Source organism: Aedes aegypti, chromosome 2 (assembly GCF_002204515.2).
Source record: "Aedes aegypti strain LVP_AGWG chromosome 2, AaegL5.0 Primary Assembly, whole genome shotgun sequence".
NCBI lineage: Eukaryota > Metazoa > Arthropoda > Insecta > Diptera > Culicidae > Aedes > Aedes aegypti.
This window is the reverse complement of record NC_035108.1, coordinates 42,313,517-42,333,200: the sequence shown is the minus strand read 5'-3', so window position 1 is coordinate 42,333,200 and position 19,684 is coordinate 42,313,517. Positions and strand designations below refer to the sequence as shown.

At 37.3% G+C, this 19,684-nt stretch overlaps 1 protein-coding gene across 6 annotated transcripts in view; it reads left to right on the top strand.

The window, feature by feature from the left end:
- Window positions 1–19,684, top strand: part of LOC5579251 (kazrin) — a 330,370-nt gene that overhangs the window by 122,973 nt on the left and 187,713 nt on the right. For all 6 annotated transcript variants that reach the window (XR_002499542.1, XM_021840643.1, XM_021840644.1 and 3 more), the window contains exon 3: window positions 6,957–7,134. Coding sequence is in view for 5 of the 6 variants with exons in the window: in XM_021840643.1 (XP_021696335.1) it covers window positions 7,027–7,134 (108 nt within the window). In the remaining variant the exon portion in view is untranslated. The remainder of the gene's footprint in view (window positions 1–6,956; window positions 7,135–19,684) is intronic.

Sequence of the window (19,684 nt, the reverse complement as noted above, 5' to 3'; positions counted from 1 at the left end):
AAATTTCGTTGCAAGATATTTTTCTTGAATAACAATTAACTGACAAAACATGAAATCAAAGATCACACGTGGTTATTTAAATAGATTTACGCACAAATGTGGCATTTCAAAATGGGGTAATACATGAGGGTCTAAATAGGATCTTTTCTCCGCAACGACAATCACTTTCTGTAGCCGAAGGAGCAAAGTAGTGGAACATCAACAATTCACCTTACGGGTTTTGCTGGGTTGAGACTTAAATGAGGGCTGTCCATTTATTATGTAAGACAATTTTCGAAGTTTTTTTAACCACATGCATGCCAGTGAAATAAAACACCTACTCCCAGAGACAAATAAACGAAAAAAAAATATTTCATCTACGATCTCTCTTTTTGGGCTCTTGTTCGTTACTGTCATTTATCAAGCTTGTTACAGCTTGCGGAACATTGTCGACCATGGACCGATACAGATGGGATATTTATCTTCACATCCGACCATAATCTATTCAATCCATTACAAAAGTTTATGAATCACTACAGTGTTGCCTAGTGTAACCTGAATCCTCATCAGAGCTTCGCATCCGTTCTCTCTAGAAAAATTACAAACTTTTGTTGGCATGGGGATGACCTGCTGCGTACCAACGAAGTTCATAGCAAGGAGACACGAGAAAGGTGAAATTTATTCGTTAGTAGTACCTTTTCGTGCCGAGTAGTCCTTACAAACCGACCTGGTCCATCCACCCGAGTACCGCAAAATCATCACCATCATCATACTAAAGCGTGGAGCAATGTCGGTATCCGTGTCACGTTTTGGCTGGACCATCCTTATACTTATAACTACGATGGGACCAGGATGAAAGGCGGCAGAATCTCCCAACGAGGAACAACAGTTAGGCTCCAGAGCACAACAGGATGCTCACTTCACAAAGCTAAGATTGATGGTGATAGGTTATGTACACTGAGTATGTGCGTGGTGGGATATTTTGTTGTTAGCTAACCTAGTGTTCCATTTGAGGAAGGGACCCAAGTCAGGTACATTGGTTTACGGTTTAAGAGAGACTTTTCGGAGAGAGAAAACTATTTACATAATTTGGAACGTTTCGGGCACAAAATTCAGTACAGCAGGTGGAAACAGCTCTGTGCTGCTTTGGAATGTTGCGGTATTGCTCTTTGAGTTGAGAATATAAATAACGAGGTGAACATTAATTTGGTAAAAGCATGTAATCAAAATTCACTCACCGATGTGGATAAGTTGTAGTTGACATTCGATTAAAATGACTAGTTGTAGGATTTTGGTTGATTGAAGTGAGCAGTACCCAGTTGAAGAATGTAACATCTAAGAGTCGTCCAAAAAATACGTGGTCAGGAGGAGGGTCTGGCAAATTACCACTATCCATATTTTAAAATTTTTATATTGACAAAAAACCACGAGGAGGAGGAGGATCTAAACATAAAAAAAATACAACGTGGTTTTTGTACAGCCCCTGATAAAATTTACATGGTAGCACCAGTTTTGGCCATAACGCCAATTGTAGTCATAATGGATTAAGGATAGCTCATTTCAAAAAGTGGACATCTTGTGCATGCTTTATCTTTTTAATTTATAAATGAAATCGCAATTTAGTTTTCTGTACGTTAGACTAATATTGTACGATCTTCTTCTTCTTGACATTTCATTCTCACTGGGACAGAGCCTGCTTCTCAGTTTAGTGTTGAATTAGCATTTCCACAGAGCTTTATTTGACAAAGTCTTTCTTATTTCTCAAAAACGCATCTAAAAAATTAAAAAAAAATATTCTCTACGAAAGGCGTCGCCTTGAAAATTCTTAAAAATACGGCGACGACTCCGTTCACAGCGTCTCAATTTTCCACTCTATTTGGAAATCTGTTTTAATGAATCCATAAAGTATCCTAAAACACTGATTAACTTTACTAATCTACTACGTCCAGCAATAAATTCGATTACTGCTGCTACTTCAGCTGCTTTTCTAATTTTCCGCAGAGTCATAAAATTGGCCCAGAATTTCACCCCTGCTAAGCTTGAGAAAAGCATACAGCTACACCACCCAATCCAGTGCGTTCCACTCGTTTGACCCAATCGCTGATTTACCGATTGGGCTGAAGTTCGTCCATTAAAACTCCATCTTTACGACCGAATAAATTACACTCCCCGCAGCGGCTGAAGAGTTAACAATCGGTTCAAGATAACCTCGAACAGCGGGGAGAGCTCCCCTTTCCAAAATAAAGGAAGCGGTCGGGGATTGGCTGTGTGATTTTTTCGTCATGGATTAAAGCACATTAAAGTTTCCATCTTTCGGAACTTGAACCGCATGAAGTATCGAAGAAAAGCATTTTAGAAACTTTTATCAGATGTATTGCTCAGAGCAAGTTTGTCGAACAGCTTAGAAAGTGTGTTCTGTGGGTTCAATTGGCGTACTTGTTAAGGTAATTTTCAGGTTGTGAATTTACTTAACTTTCCAGTGCAAACTATACATTTCTGTGCTACTTTTTTCTACAAGTTAATCCTTTTGCAATCCTTGTTAGGACCTGTGCCTTCGATTTTTCGTTGGACCCGTTTCGTTGTGAAAAAAACTCTTAGAAGGTCACGTCTTGTTCCGTGTATTCACTAAACATGGTTACAATAACAAACAAAAGGAAGGATAAGATTCACAACTTCCTTCCAAAAAAGTGGAGTTTAAAACTGTCACTAAACGTGGCAAGAATGAAATAGAGGACGTTTCTCCGGAATGCGAACTTTCTTCCAAGGGTGAAATGGATAATATTGATAATTGCATCGAAATGAACAATCAGTTCGATGCTCTAGACAAATTTTCCGAACACCAAATCGAAGCAGTCTCTAGCCCAGGCGCTTTGATTCAAGTGAGGAAGCAAAGAGTGCCGCCTATCGTGGTCAGTTGTTCCGAATTTGGGGGATTTACGCAGGAGATCTTGAACTCCATTAGAAGAATCAAGGTTTTCTTCCAAATCGCAAAGGAAGGAGACTGTCGCGTTTTGCCGGAAAATCTCAAAGATCGCGAACTTCTTCTCAAACATCTTGAAGAGAAGAAGCAAATTTTTTTAATTATGACGACAAAACTGAACGTTTGTTTAAAGTCGTCTTGAATGGTTACTCAAGTGACTATAAGTCACTTGAAGAGATCAAAAATGGAATAAATGATTTAGTTCGATTTTCCCCAGCTTCTCATTATGAAAATGAGAACCCAATCAGGCATTGTTCGGAAAGGGCTTTCTGGAGATTATTATTTAGTTCATTTTACCAAAAAATGATGTAAATAATATTAAAGCCTTAGAATAGAGATGGGCAAAACGGCTCATTTTAGTGAACCGAATCTTTTGAACGGTTCAGTGATTCAGCGGATCACAAAGGAAGAGCGGACTGAACCGAGCGAGCAGAAAAAAAAGCGGTTCACTCCGTTTTGCGCGACGTAGATTTCGTATCTTCTGCTCTCTCATTCATCGTATGTCTGCCATAGAAACTCGGCTGATTTCTCCTACCCGAAACAAAAGGAAGAAGCAAAATGTGCTTTGCCATTCAAGTGGGCACTTTTTCTCTCTATATTTCATATGCCTCCATACAATTTGGCGTGACAAATCAGCTGTTTGGCTGTAATGCTGAGAGTGCGAAGCTGCAGCAAACTGTGTTTTATCAAATGAATCGACTCTCGCCAAAAAAGAGCCACGGATCACTCGTTCTTTTGAGTGATCTGATTCTTTTGAACGGCTCCGATTCTTTTTGCCCATCTCTACTTTAGAAAGAGCTAGACTAATGTTCGATGTCCGTGTGACATGGGAACATTTCCAGAAACCTGGAGGAAATTTCCAGAACCCCACTCAGTGCCGTTGGTGCCAAAAGTGGGGTTATGGTACAAAAAATTGCCGCATGGATGCTAAATGCATGATTTGTAGAGGTTCTTCTCACGCTAAGGACGTCTGTCCAGTGAAGGAAGATACCGACTAGTTCATATGCGCAAATTGTGGGGGCAATCATAAGTCAAATTTTTGGGCTTGCCCGTAGCGTAGGCGAGTCGTCGAGGCTCGTGCCAGGCAGATGAACGACAATGGTCATTTCCGGAATTTGCCTGATAGAGTATCGAACAATGCTCATTTTTCAGTTAACGATTGCTTGATTATGAATCATACCCATCAGGAAGATTAAAAAAAACTCATTCACAAACTAATTTTATTCCGTCGGGTAGCCGTTGGAATCTTTTAACATCAAAAGGATAAACCCAAGGAAAATTCTAAGCTGATATCATAGCAGTTAATTTAAACTCGTCCCCTTTTCATAAAAAGAGTAACCGTTCTAATTGTTTCAAATCAATTGGAAAAAACCTTGCCGCCACAGGTAACTTCTACCCCGCCTCTTCGTCTACCGAAAATTCTTTCATTGCTGCCTACTTGCTTTTTCAATGCACTGGGAAGCAAATTAATTTGCTCCAAACTGACGTGCGAAAATTGACTCGCAATAAGTCAAAATTTGTTGTCATTGGTGACTTCAATGCCAAACCGGTCATGGAATAATTCTCAAAGTAATTCCAGCGGCAGATTTTATTTGATGAGTGCTTTTCAGGATATTTCTCAATTCAATACCCTGATAGCCCTACGTGTTTTTCCTCTTCTAGAAATCCATCTACGATTGACTTGGTCTTAAGGTGATTATAAAACGAAGCCAAACTTTGAATTTTCAAGTGCACAAGACGAGAGTATCTGACAACAGTTCGCGTTGAAAACCAATCAAATTGCTTGCTTGCTGGTGGTGACCAATGGGATAGATTTTCTCCGCGGAGCGATGTTTGGTTCTCAAGTCTTGTGCTCTTGAAAATTTGAGGTGTGGCTTCGTTCTATAATCACCTTAACCGACTCTAGTCATCTTTGTAGCCAACTAGTCACTCATGCTGATTTTGATTCTGGTCATGTCCCTGTTACATTTCAAATATCCCATGAAGCGATTCTCAATTCTATCAGCTCCACATTCAATTATTTTCGAGCCGACTGGAATGAATATGAAACATACTTCGATAGAAATCTCGATGTTAACATTTCTTTGCAAACAAAAATTGATATTGACAATGCTTCGATATTTTAACTAATTCCTTTGACATCGTGACATGTTGATGCGATTGCATTCTAATTGAAATGTTCTATGGATAATAATGAGATGATGTGCGTCGAACTACAAATAATAGGGCAACATAATTTTAGAAACAATGTAACACAAAGCATATCAATGGCTCAACATCCCACGTTTCATAAACACGTCACACGGTGCTGAGGGAGAGCTTTACGGTTTCCACGAAATTACTCAATTATAACAAAATGTCAACCTTCGGATAGCCCATTAAACCCATAGCTATTTGGCAACATTCTTGCATTGCAGGAAACACCCGTTTTATTTGCCCTCAATGAGATTTTTTCTAGAACCAAACCGTAACAGTTAGTGGTATAGGTACCGCACGTCGTTTGGTTCGTCGTAATATCAGACCTAATGATGGCATCAATTTGTGAATGGAATAGGGTAGATGCACCGATTCTGGCCAGCCTATTCTTTTCCATACCAGATATATAATTATATATGTGAGGCCTTCCTTAGCCGAGTGGTTAGAGCTACAAAGAAAAGCCATAATGAAGGTGTCCGGGCTAGATTCCCAGTCGGTCCAGGATCTTTTCAAAATGGAAATTTTCTTAATTTCCCTGGGCAAAGAGTATCATCGTATCTGCCACATGATATACGAATGCGAATATGGCAACTTTGGCAAATAAAGCTCTCAGTTAATAACTGTGGAAGTGCTCAGTCAACACTAAGCTGAGAAGCAGGCTCTGTCCCAATGAGAACGTAATGCCAAGAAGAAGAAAAAGATGTATAATCATAATGTTCTGTAAGTACGCCAAAAGAAAGCTTTCAATCCATATTCTGTATGTTGAATCGGAACTGAACGTAAACCTTATTGAGCTTGAGCTTGATTGGCCGCCCGTGGATGCTACTCCAATATCTCCAGATCAGCTGCACTTACACAAGGAACCAACCGAATGACTGTTTCGGACTAACAGACTCCCTCAGTGTATAAGTGCTGGTGATCTTCTATTTTTTAGGCGACAAAGGTGCCTGCCACGTCAGAGTGCAGCCCAATGTGGAAGGGGGAGGAAATGATGTTGCACTTATACTAGCCCACTGTAGACCGTGGAGTCCACTGCATCTACGCCAGTGCATGCGGAAGTGTATGGATTGGGGAAAAGGCAAGGCAGAGAGGTTTGCTTTTGTGGTTAGCGACTGCCTATGTATCAGGCGTAAGGAAAGGCATGCGCGTGAAAGAATGGAAGCGTATGGGAAACTGTTTCTCGTTCATCTCTGGTTCTAGCGTTTGCTATGAACGAATATAGTTTGAGTGTGATAGATTGAGAATGAAAGATAGAAGCAAAGATACAAAGTACGAGGAAAGGGACGGGCCTGGGATTGAACCCATGACCTTCTGCTTATGGAGCAGAAGCGGTAGCCATTAGACCACCAACGCCGTCTCCTGAACGTAAACCTTATTATACAATTAGTGCAATGTTCAAAATCGGTGCTTCTACCCTATCGTGCCTGCACTGATGGTGCGTCCTGTGCCATTAACGAAGATTATTTTTCCAGCTGCTCATTCAGTGCAGAAACGATGCTTCTTGTTTGCCCAGAACTTTTATATGTTTGAATTTGCACAGCCGAACAAAGGTATCTGCTTCTTGCGTAAATAATTATTAGCAGAGATTTGGGCGCTTCTTTTTTGGGAATTTGTGCTCCTTATTTTTCCATACCATATGCTTCGTGACGGGATTTTTTGTTAACAAGAATGGAACAGGTTTGGGTTATAATGTTATACATAACGAACGTGAATAAATGAGCAGGTTGATGAACTGCGTTAGCTATCAAATATTAGAAAAATAAAATATTAAATCAGCATTCGCTCTCTTTTCTATCCACAGGTCGCCTACAATGCTCAACTAGAAACAATTACTCTAAGGCGAAATCCATCTCACGTTCCAACCTACGAAAATGCAACTGAATGGCACGGTAACGATGGCTGCCTCATCTGAACCACCCGAGCCACCACCTCGCAATCCGGACAAGATCAATGCATCACTCAAGCAGCTAGCCGAATCGGTAAGTCGTTAACGTACGGTTTCAAAATTTCGATCATTATAGCACTTGCATATATGTGATAATTAATTTGTTTTCAAGCTTTCAATAATTTCGTGTGTTTCAGTTATTTGATATCGATGAATTTCTTCATCTTCAGAAGTAATTTAACTCAAGACAGCCCAATTTCAAAACAAAACTGGTCGGCGTACAAAACTAGGCAAAATGGATTATTATGTCATGAGATGCAAAATTACCGTAGCTCTATTTCACTTTGATCAGATTTTAGGAAAGTTGTAAACTACGTGAAATATATATCAAATTTCTTTTGGATGATCAATCAAAATCGATAAAAGTATGCAGTTAAAGTGGACCAAGTGCTTTCTGGCATATCAACAATAAACATCAGTGCGCTGAGGAGTGCAAAAAAATCAAGCCGTTCCGAGGCTATCTCAGATTTTTCGGTATCGCATGACCTTCTTCTCATCCATCAATAGAAATGTATAAATATTACATCATTCATTGCATTTGATTTTGATCTATGGCAATTTACCATATATGGATAGCTGATCAGAAATTGCATCAATTTATGTGCAGACAGGTCAAAGTGTCAAAAAGCAATGAACTGATTGGTAACTAAAATTTTTACAATACGATTTCAGAGTTCAATAGAAGTTTCCGTTAGTAACAGTTAACTCTCCCTTACTCGATATTGACGGGACCATCGAGTTAGGGAGGTATCGAGTTACAGAACATAAAACCAATGCAACTGCGATCCAACCCAAGTAACCATGGAGCATTATATCATTGCTTATATAAAGCAGCTACATTGCCGTAAGCCTACCATTAAAGTAGTTTAAAAGTAGAAAAGGCCCGGGTACAGTCGAACTAATGCAATAATGTTTATAAAGCAACCAAGCAATTCATAAAGTAATATTAGAGCATTGATACATTTGTAATGTAGCGTTAATACACTTTTGATTGACAACTCTTGTAACTTGTCAATTAAAAGCAATGTTGCATCAGTATTGTTGATATGCAGTAGAATACGTGTAATGTTATAATGCTTGGTGTTACTTGGGAAGGGACCATCGAGTTAGCCATGAAAACGAACTTTAACTTTGGTTCTCTAACTCGATATCGAGATACGGAATATCGAGTAAGGGAGAGTTAACTGTACATGGCGTATGTGTATAGAACCCGCTTATTGGACCAGTATATTTTAGCCAATGCATAAGATTTCACTTGGTCCACTCTGATTAAATACCTATTTGCATATTTCTGGTCTTTGATGCCCTAAGACAACAAAAGTTTTCACCTATCATAATGTCACTAATTTCAGAATTGAAGATTTGAATTCTTGGAGACTTTACGACAATAATGCCGAAGAATGTAGGTAATGTTGATCTTTAAGATATAAACGCACTTTGACCATGCAAATATTAAATTAAAAACTCTAGTGGAATTAAATGGTGTAATACTAAATTCGGTTTTTTCATCTACTTAATAAATGATTGTTATTTGCCAAGAAACTGTTCAGTCAGAATTCACCAAGTGCTCTTATTTCGTTTAAAAATCGTTCCAATAGAGGGTTGGATTATGATAGTCCATGATTATCACTTCACATTATATTGTTCGAAAATAACACAAAAATGTGTAAAAAAAAGTGTAAGACTTTAGCCCATTTTTATCAAAATACTAGTGGACCCAGCAAACTTCGTCTTGCATCAAGTAGGCTGTTTAAAAACGCCATGAAAAGTCCTGTAAAAAATGGCAGTTTCGGTTCACTCCCGTTTCTCCAAATTTTGCGTTGAAAATTCTAGTCTTTTTATATACACGAACACGTCGAAACACATAAGGAGCACAACAAAGGAAGAATTTTCAAAATCCGATTGCCCTTTCTAAAGCCATTTCGTGACATACAAACACCACTCCATTTTTATTTATATAGATAAAACTGACACTTGTTTCTCTGATAGCGCTCATGCGAATGTTTGTAATAATTTTCGCAAGATTTTGCAATATTCCAATTCAAAATCTATTAAAAGGGTAGAAACTGTACTACGAGGATCATTTGAATGGTGATAAAAAAACAGGCGAACATGGTCAAAACAGCCTGAGAAATTACAACGGATCGCCCGAACACCCAACCTCTTGTCAGCTTGAGAAGGTTTAAGCACAACAATTCAACATCTCAAAAAAAAAATTCTCTAAAATTTTGAGAGATGAAATTAGAGCAGAAATCGTCAAGACATCCTCGAATCCTCAAAGATATCCATTTCTACAATTTTAAACGACATACTGAAATTTTCCAGCGATCACTAACCAAAACGTTTATGATAATATGTTTCGACTGGACAATTTATTAACTCAGCCCTGAAGATAGTCCAATAGCCGGACTGAAACGTCAACGATGATAAATAATTAATCAAAGCAATTTTGAAAGACTGCAAGCCGAAACTCCCAAAATAAGTTAACTAACCAATACAATGTTCAAGGGAGCAAGCATGGGAAACATTCACTCAAATATTGCGTTTCTTCTCTCGCTCACTTCCATAAGCGGTCAAGAGCAAAATTGCCGTTTCTCCAACCAAGCTAAGTGTTTCAATTTCCAATGCGCTATCTTCTTGTTCGCCGAGCGACAAGTTAGACAAAAACGGCAACAGAATGATTCACTATCGACTCCTTGTGCCGAAGGCATCCGATTGCTGTAGCAAATGATTCTTTACATTCCGATTCCGCACGAGTGGCATTCGCGTTTGAGAGCTGAAGAGCGTTCACTGACTAGGAATACACAAGGCGAAATAATTCAGTGAACGCAAAATCTGTACTTTTCGCAGGAAGCATTCAGTGATTGAATGGCGAACGCGTTTTTTCGTGTCTCCCATATAAGAGCGGATAGGTGCTCTCTCCGCTCCGTATATCTTTTCATTTTCGGTTTATCTCAATCGTGTGCGATTCGTCGGGATTGCGCTCACCCTAGTAGCGTTCGGCAGTCACTGAACATTCAGTGGCAGCAAATACTTTGCAGATATTTTATCGGTAGCGTTCGGGTGAGTGAGTGAATTTTCCCATGCTTGCAAAGGAGTAAATAAAATGTTCAAAACAGGTTCATAGGCGTTATATGTTAGTCTAACGGATCGAAAATGCGTAGATTCTATTTGGCCATTCCTGATTCCAGTGAGTTTTTTCTTCAATTAATTTAGGCGGCATCCATAAATTACGTAACGCTTTTGGGGGAGGGAGGGAGCGTTACGGTTTATACAAAAATTTGATTATTTTCATACGAAAAGCGTTACGGAGGGAATGGATGGGGTCAACAATTTCCAATTTTTGCGTTACGTAATAAATGGACGCTGCCTTATCTAGGGATTTTCTCAACATCCCAAACACTTGTTTTGCGTTTTTAAGGAATTTCACAATAATGTGCTCTAAAAATACCTATAAGAGTTACGTTACTTGGATTTTAGGCATTGTTTCAAAAATATTCAAAACAATTATTCTAGGAGTTCTTGCAACGATTCCTACAAGTGTTTCTGCAGACATATCTTAAATAAATCCTCCAATCTCCTCAATTCATGACAGCAGTTTATTTCATACGCTTTTCCTTCAATAAATGAAATTTCTATTATATTAGCAGAGAGAGTCTTGGAGAATTCATTGAAATATCAGTTAAATACTTAATGGAAAATTCTGTAGATTCCCTGTACAAGCGCTCAAAATTTCTTATAAAATCTACGTAGAAGCAACTAGAAAATAATGTGGTAGGAATTCTCGACCATTTTTGTAAAAACTCATGGAAAATTGTATGGAGTTATCAATTGAGCTGCTAAAGAAACAGCTGAAATAACCACTGAAAAAAAAATCTTTGAAAAAAATTCATATACCTAAGGTATGTGGAGAAATCTAGAAATCTGGTCCAAGTGGTTCCAGAGTATTTTCGGATTGTCTTATGGTACCAAAACTGACCAAATTTATCCATTCAACAGATATCTCAAGACCCTGGGTAGCTAGAAGGATGGTGTCTGGCAGTAACAAATCTAATTAGAAATTCATGGCGCTCGTAACAAATTTCCTTTAATGTTCTCGAGATCCTGATAAGCTGGAAAGTTGCTGTCTTCGGCGAAGCTGCTCAGAAGATCAACGGTGAACTGGAAATGACGATCTTGATTGGGAATTCATCTGCTAGATGGCGCTTGTGACAAATTTCGAGCAATCTTCTATATTTTTGCCTGACTAGCTTGAAGGTTGGTGTCTTCGATAAAGTTGCTCAGTAGATCAAGGGCTGTCTGGCAGTAAAATAACAACTTGGGATATATCCGCTAGGTGGCGCTAGTATTTTTTTTTTTCAATTTCCAATTTCTCGAGATCGTGATAAGCAAAGTTTGTGTCTCCTTCAAATTTGTTTAACGGATGAAAGGCGGGCTGAGTTGAGTTTGTTTACTAGTATTTAGTTTTATATGGGATTATAGCCCTGCAAACAACTAAAAAAACCCAATTTGACTCAAAAGGGACTTTTACTTCAGCAACATCCTTCATTAATGAATGTAATGATGAAAAGTTTGTACTTTCATTAGAGTACTAACCTGTTTGAAACATTTTTCAAAATTTCTCCATAGTAATTCCCATATAAACCTACGTTGTCTTTAGGCCACCACCTTTAAACCATCACCGAAAAAGCTTAAAATTCCTTAGAACACTATGTTTATGGTAAGGATGGTAAAAAAATATATGGAAGATTGGATTTTAAAACATTTTCAAATTTTGAATCGCCCTAATGCTCCAGTGGCGCATCCGAGAAATATTCCTGATGAAAAGTTTTAATGGCCAAGGTGGAAATTGAATCTACACCCCATGACACGACTAGACACAACTAGATTTGTTACTGCCAGATGGCCTTGAACAAATTTGCCGAAGACACTAACCTTCTACTCTTCAGAGTCTTGAGATATCCGTTGAATGCATTATATGACCAATTTTGGTATCCTAAGACAATCCGGAATAGTCCCGGAACCACTAAGACCATAATTCCAAGTTGTCCAGATCATAAACTGTAAAAGTTTTCGGGAAATTCTGAAAATAAGAACAAAATCCACCGAGAAATCAAAAAGTTATGCATATTTTAGTGTGTTTTTCAGCATGTGAATAGTATATTGGCTGGATGAAGGTTAATTTTGTAATGCACAACAAACAATTAAAAAAATGGCTTTAACAAAGACCTAGTTGTGCGCATTTGGTGTTTCCTTCACTCAGTAGTATTTTACTTATATTTGACCAAAGTTTATTGTCAAAAAACAAATTGTTTTAGCTAACCAAGACTTTTGGGAGGCACTTTAAATAATTTGTGACAGTTTTGGGGTATTGAGGTAAAACCTGTTCCATTATACTGTTTTATAGCGCCAATAAATTTTAACTGGTTACACAAGAACAGGTTACAGTAACAACAACATGTTAAATATGTATTGTTACAATTATCTATCCACAATTAATAAGTACTTTTGGGGAGATTTGCATTGGTTATGAATGACTTAGATGAATAAATATTTGTGTTTTCATGTTTCTTCTCATAGATAAGACCTTCCAAACTTTCATGAACTTATAAGAAAACAATGAATAAGGAAGATGTGCTGGTTTTCGCAATAAAACCAGTATTCACCATCCCAGATTAAGTACAGTTTCAAGGCAAAAATTTAGTTGTTTAGTATTTAAAATAAATGCTTTGAAATGGTATGCGAACATCCTCCGACACTGCTAAATTTTTTGAGAAAATAATATAAGAAAAATATATTGCTTAAAATTTAGGCTCTCTTGCATTTCATTTCGTCATGATATTTCTGAATTCGACTATAGGAGGTGGAGGGTAGAAATCAACGTAAATGGCGAACTCAAAATCAGAATTCTTCTTTCTTACTAAACAAGCATTGAAAGCTTTCGTTTAACGCATTGACAGTATTCAGAAGTCTATTCACTTATTAAAAAAAAATTTCTTCGAATACATTTCAAAACCACTGGTTTATTATCCATATATTTCAAATTTCAGTATTTCTCCTAAATTTACTTTAAAATCGATGTATACATTTTCCTGAAGCATCTTGAGTCCTGGAAATTTGTATATAATAGAATGAACCTGGATATCGTTTGAGAATACGTCATTGAAAAATTCCAAAGATTTTTTTCAAATTTTTTTCAACAAATTTCCCAAAAAAAAACATTGTAGCTATTTCTGCAGAGAATTTCATAAAAAATCTCCAAAGACCTCAATGTTGGGAGTCCCTGTACAATTTTTGAAACTGCTTTGAATCTTTGCGGACCATCTTATAGCCCTTTTTCGAGCTATGTATACCTTGATGTCACTTAGACACACATAGACTGCTGTAAAAATGTAAGTAATTTCCTATTACACTTGACGAAGTCATTAAACGATCTCAATCATCCGTTGAAATTGAGTATTATGAGGTTAACTATTCTGAACCATAAGAAAACGGTTGTATTGTATTCACAATTATGCACTACAATTAAGGGTTAAATTTACATAAAACCCTTACGGATACAGATGCAGAACCCAGCAAATTATGATTGATCATAGATGCAAATCTGAAGATCTACATTCCAGGTATTAATGAAGTTCAGTTACTGAATTCGAGTACAGGTATGACTAAGACCTATAACAATTTTTGAAAACAACATGTCTGATTTTGAACCCTAAAGGATGAAGTTTCAAACACATAACAGTGTTCCTCAGTTCATTAGTTTGTCATCTATATTTAAAGAGGCATTGTAAAAAGAGATTTGACTGTATATGCCACTAAATGTGTAAATATATTACAAGTATAACAGAAAGTGATTGATACAATTGACATTCAAAGCATGAAATAAAATTGTGATTCATTTCTTATTCATGTACTGTAAAAAGGCTTCTATAGGTGCTCTGACTATCGCACCCGGGAACGGATATAATCGAATGAAAATCTCATTCCTACTCCCTGCCCTGTTCACACTACTCCCCCCACAGAACCTTATTCCCACTTGTGATTTATCCGTTCTTCCGCCCTTGTATAGTGTTTGCCATTGGATGCCTACTTTTAATAAAATATTGAGTACATCTATTTATCGTTCATCGGAGAGGTTTACCAGCTGCCGGCTGGACAATAAAATCTTATCTCAGCTTATTTAATCCTAATCGGATCATTTGTACAATTTCATTTATTATTCATCTCTTATTCCGACAAACGATTCAAAGAGCTAGATGAACTTTTATGCAGAGTTTATCCTCCCATGCATCCTAGGCGCACCCTATAATATCGATTCGTACTCCTGAAGCTGTAGGCACCTACAGCGTCAATTTCCCGAGCCTCACTGGAAATTCTACATTACCGTATGTAATTCAATACCGCAAAACACTTGACAAGATGAATGGGAAATTGCTCCCCGGAGGCCTCATCATAAATACCCGATGCAACGTCAACCGAGTTACAGAAATTTCCCTTCTCTGAAACCATGTAATTTATGTGGCATGTAAACAGTAGGTGTATGTAGGTGTTCCTTCTTACTTAATGCCACCTCACACCAGCATCAGCACACGCCGGCAGTGATGTAATGTGTGATGTGAAATATGACCCCTGCTCTCGGCAGCAGTACGACATGCTTCGAGAAAAGCACGTCTACAAATACATGTCCCCACATTTACCCCGACAGCACAAGTACTACGTGAACATTGGATTCTGCTTTTCAACACTGGCCTTGAATGGTAGTTATTGCTTCGAAAAGCTTGCCATTCAACGAATCGGGCGCCCAGACACAATTGACGACGTTTTCGTCAAACTGTCGACGTTGATGTGTGTTTGGCATAAAGCAGTAATCCCACTCGTCCTTACTTTCCTCCGATTTCGATCCACGACGGCACGATTTATTTGACTGCCGACTACAGAAAAATAGAGAGAAAAAACACGAAATTGCGCTTCGACATCGTTGAATGACATTGACGTATACAAACATGCATAGGCGTTTCTCCACGTACAGCATCAACGATTTAGCAGACAAGTTTGAGTCGAGGTTCGTATAAAACGAAGTACATAGTTGTCAATTGGATCAATTGAAAAAAAAATCTACTCGGATTGTAAAGCAAGAAAAATATCTCCAGCCCGAAATTGCTCTTATTCATGACATGACATGCAAACAGAAACATAGGCTGCTCCTAAGAATTATATCATTCTTGCTATGGCTCCGTCTCCATGAACTTCTGGATCTGTTTCTGCTGCGATGCCTGCAAATTCAATGCCTAAAAGCAGATTTCGTCAGCGGAGTTCGCCATCTGCTCGCAGTAACTCGAGGTTGCATTGCTAGAAGAAGTTGAACTTGATAGGTGCTCTCTTGAGGACTGCTGGAATACAGTGAAAGCAGCCATCAATGTTCCGACTGATACGTGTAGCGACGTCGACGGAGCTATCAATTCTTGATGAGAAGTGTAAGTAGAATTTAGAGAAACTCAGATCAGATGCATTAATTGAATACTTCATTTCGAATGCCAAATGTACAGGGATAAGGGCAGGAACATGCGAAAGATGGAAGCAGTATTTTGATAAACACCTGAGTTGTGTGGCCTATGGATGACAAATTGATTATTTCCGTCGTACTAGTTTACAGTGTACAGAATAATACCGCCGACGCATAGTCGACATACACAGCCGACATGATCATTATTCAAATCTGGCATAGCATAAGTAGGCTGTGATCCAACACCACCAGTTTCTCCTACGGCTGCGCTGCAACCAGCAGTATGCGGCGCCGCCATATTTTCGAATCCAACATGTTCAAAGCAACCGTTGTATACTCAAATGCTTATCAATGCGGATACTCAAATGATCTTGGCTACTGTCAAATCCATTAGGTGGGATTGGGGTATAGCAAATACGTGGCTGCAACCGGTAAGTGATCACGTCCCAACTAACAACAGGCCATTTGCGCCGGGTGATTCCTTTACAGAAATTAGGAAGTGCACAGGTTCATCGGCCAAACGACAACACACCACATATTCACTGTAGGCAAGTAAGCATTTACCAACGCCCCACCTTTTCATTGGTTTAAGGTGGCATATGTGTAGAGACGTCTACTCCTGTCTGAGTGCCAACTAATAATGATAGTTTTATTCTGTGCAGGTAGATACAAAATAAATCAGAGATTGCTTAGATCCTACATTCCCTCCCTAAGTTTAATCAAGTTTAAATCTAAAAAATTCAGCATATTAAGGATGGCTTCCTCGATACGTTTGTGATTTTCAGCATATGCGATTCTTCTTTTCCGTTGAGTGATTGGGATTACCGAATGTGCGTTTTTTGATTTGTATCTTCAAGTTTAACAATGCTCAATATAATGGATTATCTGAAAGGAAACCTGAAACGAAACGTTATCCGTTTGATGTTCACGGTGTACTTTGTGTTATTCAGGCTATTGACATAGATGTAGACAACAATATGTTATGGATACAGATAGATTGGGTCCGACGCTTTCAATGTATTGTCAATCACTGCAGTTTATGTATATAAGTTTATATGTCAATAGTGTTCTATATATGATTCTTGATTGCATTACTAAATACATATATTTTTTTTCTGATTTTTTTTCACAATGAAGCTTATTTGTAGTACATTGTAATACACACTCGATATTTCTCCCAACTCGCGCGGTCCCTTCAATGTAGCATACTTCGATCCCTGAAGTCGATACTCTCTAACTCTAACTCTTTTAGTTTGCTATGCAAGTTTACCTCTCCAACTCGATATTTTCATAATTTATTTTTATTAATGGCTTCCAAATGTTGATCAAATTTATGAATATGAAAATTATAATTATTATTATAGTAAAATGAAGGTTCACAGCTTATTTCAGGATGAAGAAGTATTGAAAATTAGTCTAAAAGAGTGTCAAATAGATAAATGTTTTGAAAATTTTACTATTTTGCACATTAATATTACTAATTGGAATGTATCTTGCCAAAATTTTCAAAAATTGAAAATATGTGTTCGGTATCTCGATACCTTCCTAACTCGATGGTCTCTTCAATAACGAGTTAGAGAGAGTTGACTGTATATCATTGGTTATATACATTGTTGATGTTTGGTTGTTTGTCGTACAAAATGTTAATCTTGTCTTTTTTTTCTCCGACTTCTAATAGTTTTCTGCCTGTTTCTTATTTACTGTTTTTGTATTTTATTAAATTTCAATGAATATTTCAGTCGAACAGTCCCAGATGTAAGAAATGGTTTCGGAAATGGTGCTAGCGGACTATGAGTTACTGCTCGTGAAGAATGCAGTAAATGTTGAAAATCTTCTAATAGTATTATTGATTTTAAATCATTTCAATATTGTTATGTGATACCAATTATTGATCTGTTAAGCCAATCTTGAGTATGCGCTCGTCCTCCCAGTTTCGCTAATTATAGTAATTATTGCTTCTATTTCTGTAGAGGTTTAAATTTTTACTTCAATATATCGAGCATAATAATTCATGAGATTTACGATAAGGGCGTATTTCACGAATGTTTTGATTAAATTAACTTATCCAAACTCTTTTAGACTCCGCTGAAAAGGAAAACAGCAGGACAACACGAATCGTAAAATCTATGAGAATTCAGTCTCTGAAGAAGGTCCTGGGAAGAGTCTCGGATGTTATGACAAACCATATATTTTATTTGGTAGCCTTATTTTCCATAGAGGATAGGGGAGATGGGGTGTCGACTGCTTTTTCCTTTTATAGATTTTAAACATACCAGCAATAACAAAATGTGTTGTGATAACATAATTTGACGTTCCGTAGTTATTTTACGACTATCCACTGTTATTCAAAATAACGTAGTATAACACGAAAGCACATTTGGTTATTTTAATTATATATGAAGCTTTTCGTGCTAGTCTCAAAAATATCTAAATTATTTCTGATGGTAAATTTGTTTTTTTTTATTTGTCATCCACCTCTACCCAGGATGGCATGCGCTTTGTGAGTTTGTTACATTCGATTTGTAAAAAAAAATGAAGAACGATAGTTCATTGTAACAAGTCGTTGATAATTCAGTCCTAAAATTTATCATATTTTATGATGGCAAAAGGGTCTGCTTATTTTGAACAAACACGTCTTAAACTAATTAAGCCTTAAAACTTTGGATGAATGGATCTGTCGCAGTTTCAATTTATTCAGGAACAACAAGAATTACATGTTAACATACATTAGCGGAAAATAATTTTAAATGTTTTCCTAAGGTCTTTTATAATTCTAGATTTGGATGCGTTATCAGGAAATGACAACTAGTTACCCTATTTAGACAGCAGTATTTGTTATTTAATTGAATGGGTTGAGTTAAGCGTAATTAAATAAATAAAGTAGGTCCAAAACTAAAAAAACAAATCGCTAACTGTTTTGTGCTTTATAACCAAACAAGTTAGTAAAACCAGGTTTCAAATAAAATAGAAATAAAAAATGTAGTTCTCCGTTCTATAAATGTGAATACAACAAACTCTTCAAATAAGACACGTTACAAATATTTTGAAGATGATCTTTAAATATAAATTAATAAAACAAAAATCAAAACATTATGACTTATTACGAGGATCCCGAATACAATTGCAAAAATGCTGTAAATGATTTTCACTTTTCTTTCAACAGGTTATTGATCTATTTAATAATGTTCTGGTTTTTAAGGACCCTTAATTTCTCCATTTTTTCTTCATTTATATCAATGTGTAGAACTGATCATCGATTACTTTTCTGATGTAGGATTCACTCACCTTTTTTTCAGCTCTATAGAATTTTCCGTTTGCAAATTTTCGATTGAATTGTCCAACTTATCACATTTCAACTGGTTCGTGATGATGGTGATGTGACATTTTCAGGTTTTCTTCCTAATTGTATTCCATTGTAGATTTCTTTCCAATATAATTTTTCTTCATCTTCATGTCCACCGTAGCAGTTGACTACCATATGTTGTTTTTGAATTTACCTGTTACAATTTCATTAAGAATTCTACGGAACTTTTTACAGTTCGTACTACTAAAACATTGTGCAATGCAGTATCAACTTATCTGCGTACTTCATCCCACACTTTGGGTTCCGCTTTTACTTGATTCATTACACCCTGCGAACTTCATTCTAATGTATAATGGATTCCGCCGTAAAGAGCTGCGTACTTCAGTCCATACATTAGAATTCGCAAATGATTTTTCCTGCGTACTGCATCCCTGTAACAGGGTTCCGCATGATACTTTTCCACTGCGTAAGTAATTCTTGGATATAACTGGGTCTTGCAATAACATTTGATTATTTCAGCAAAAATCATCCCTGAGTGATAGCTCATAATTTACAAACATTTTATTCCTCTGCGTACTTCATACCATTGCTATGGTTTCCGCACTTTGTTTGTTTTTCACAAATCACCGGGTCTTGTATAAGTTATCTTCACAAGAGTCATCCCTGAATGATTTTTTCTGTCTTCCCCGGGTCGTACATTCGCAAAACAAGCTAATTATGAACAACAGCACATTCATAAAACTGCCTGAAAATTCTGGGTTTACACACAGTAAAGAC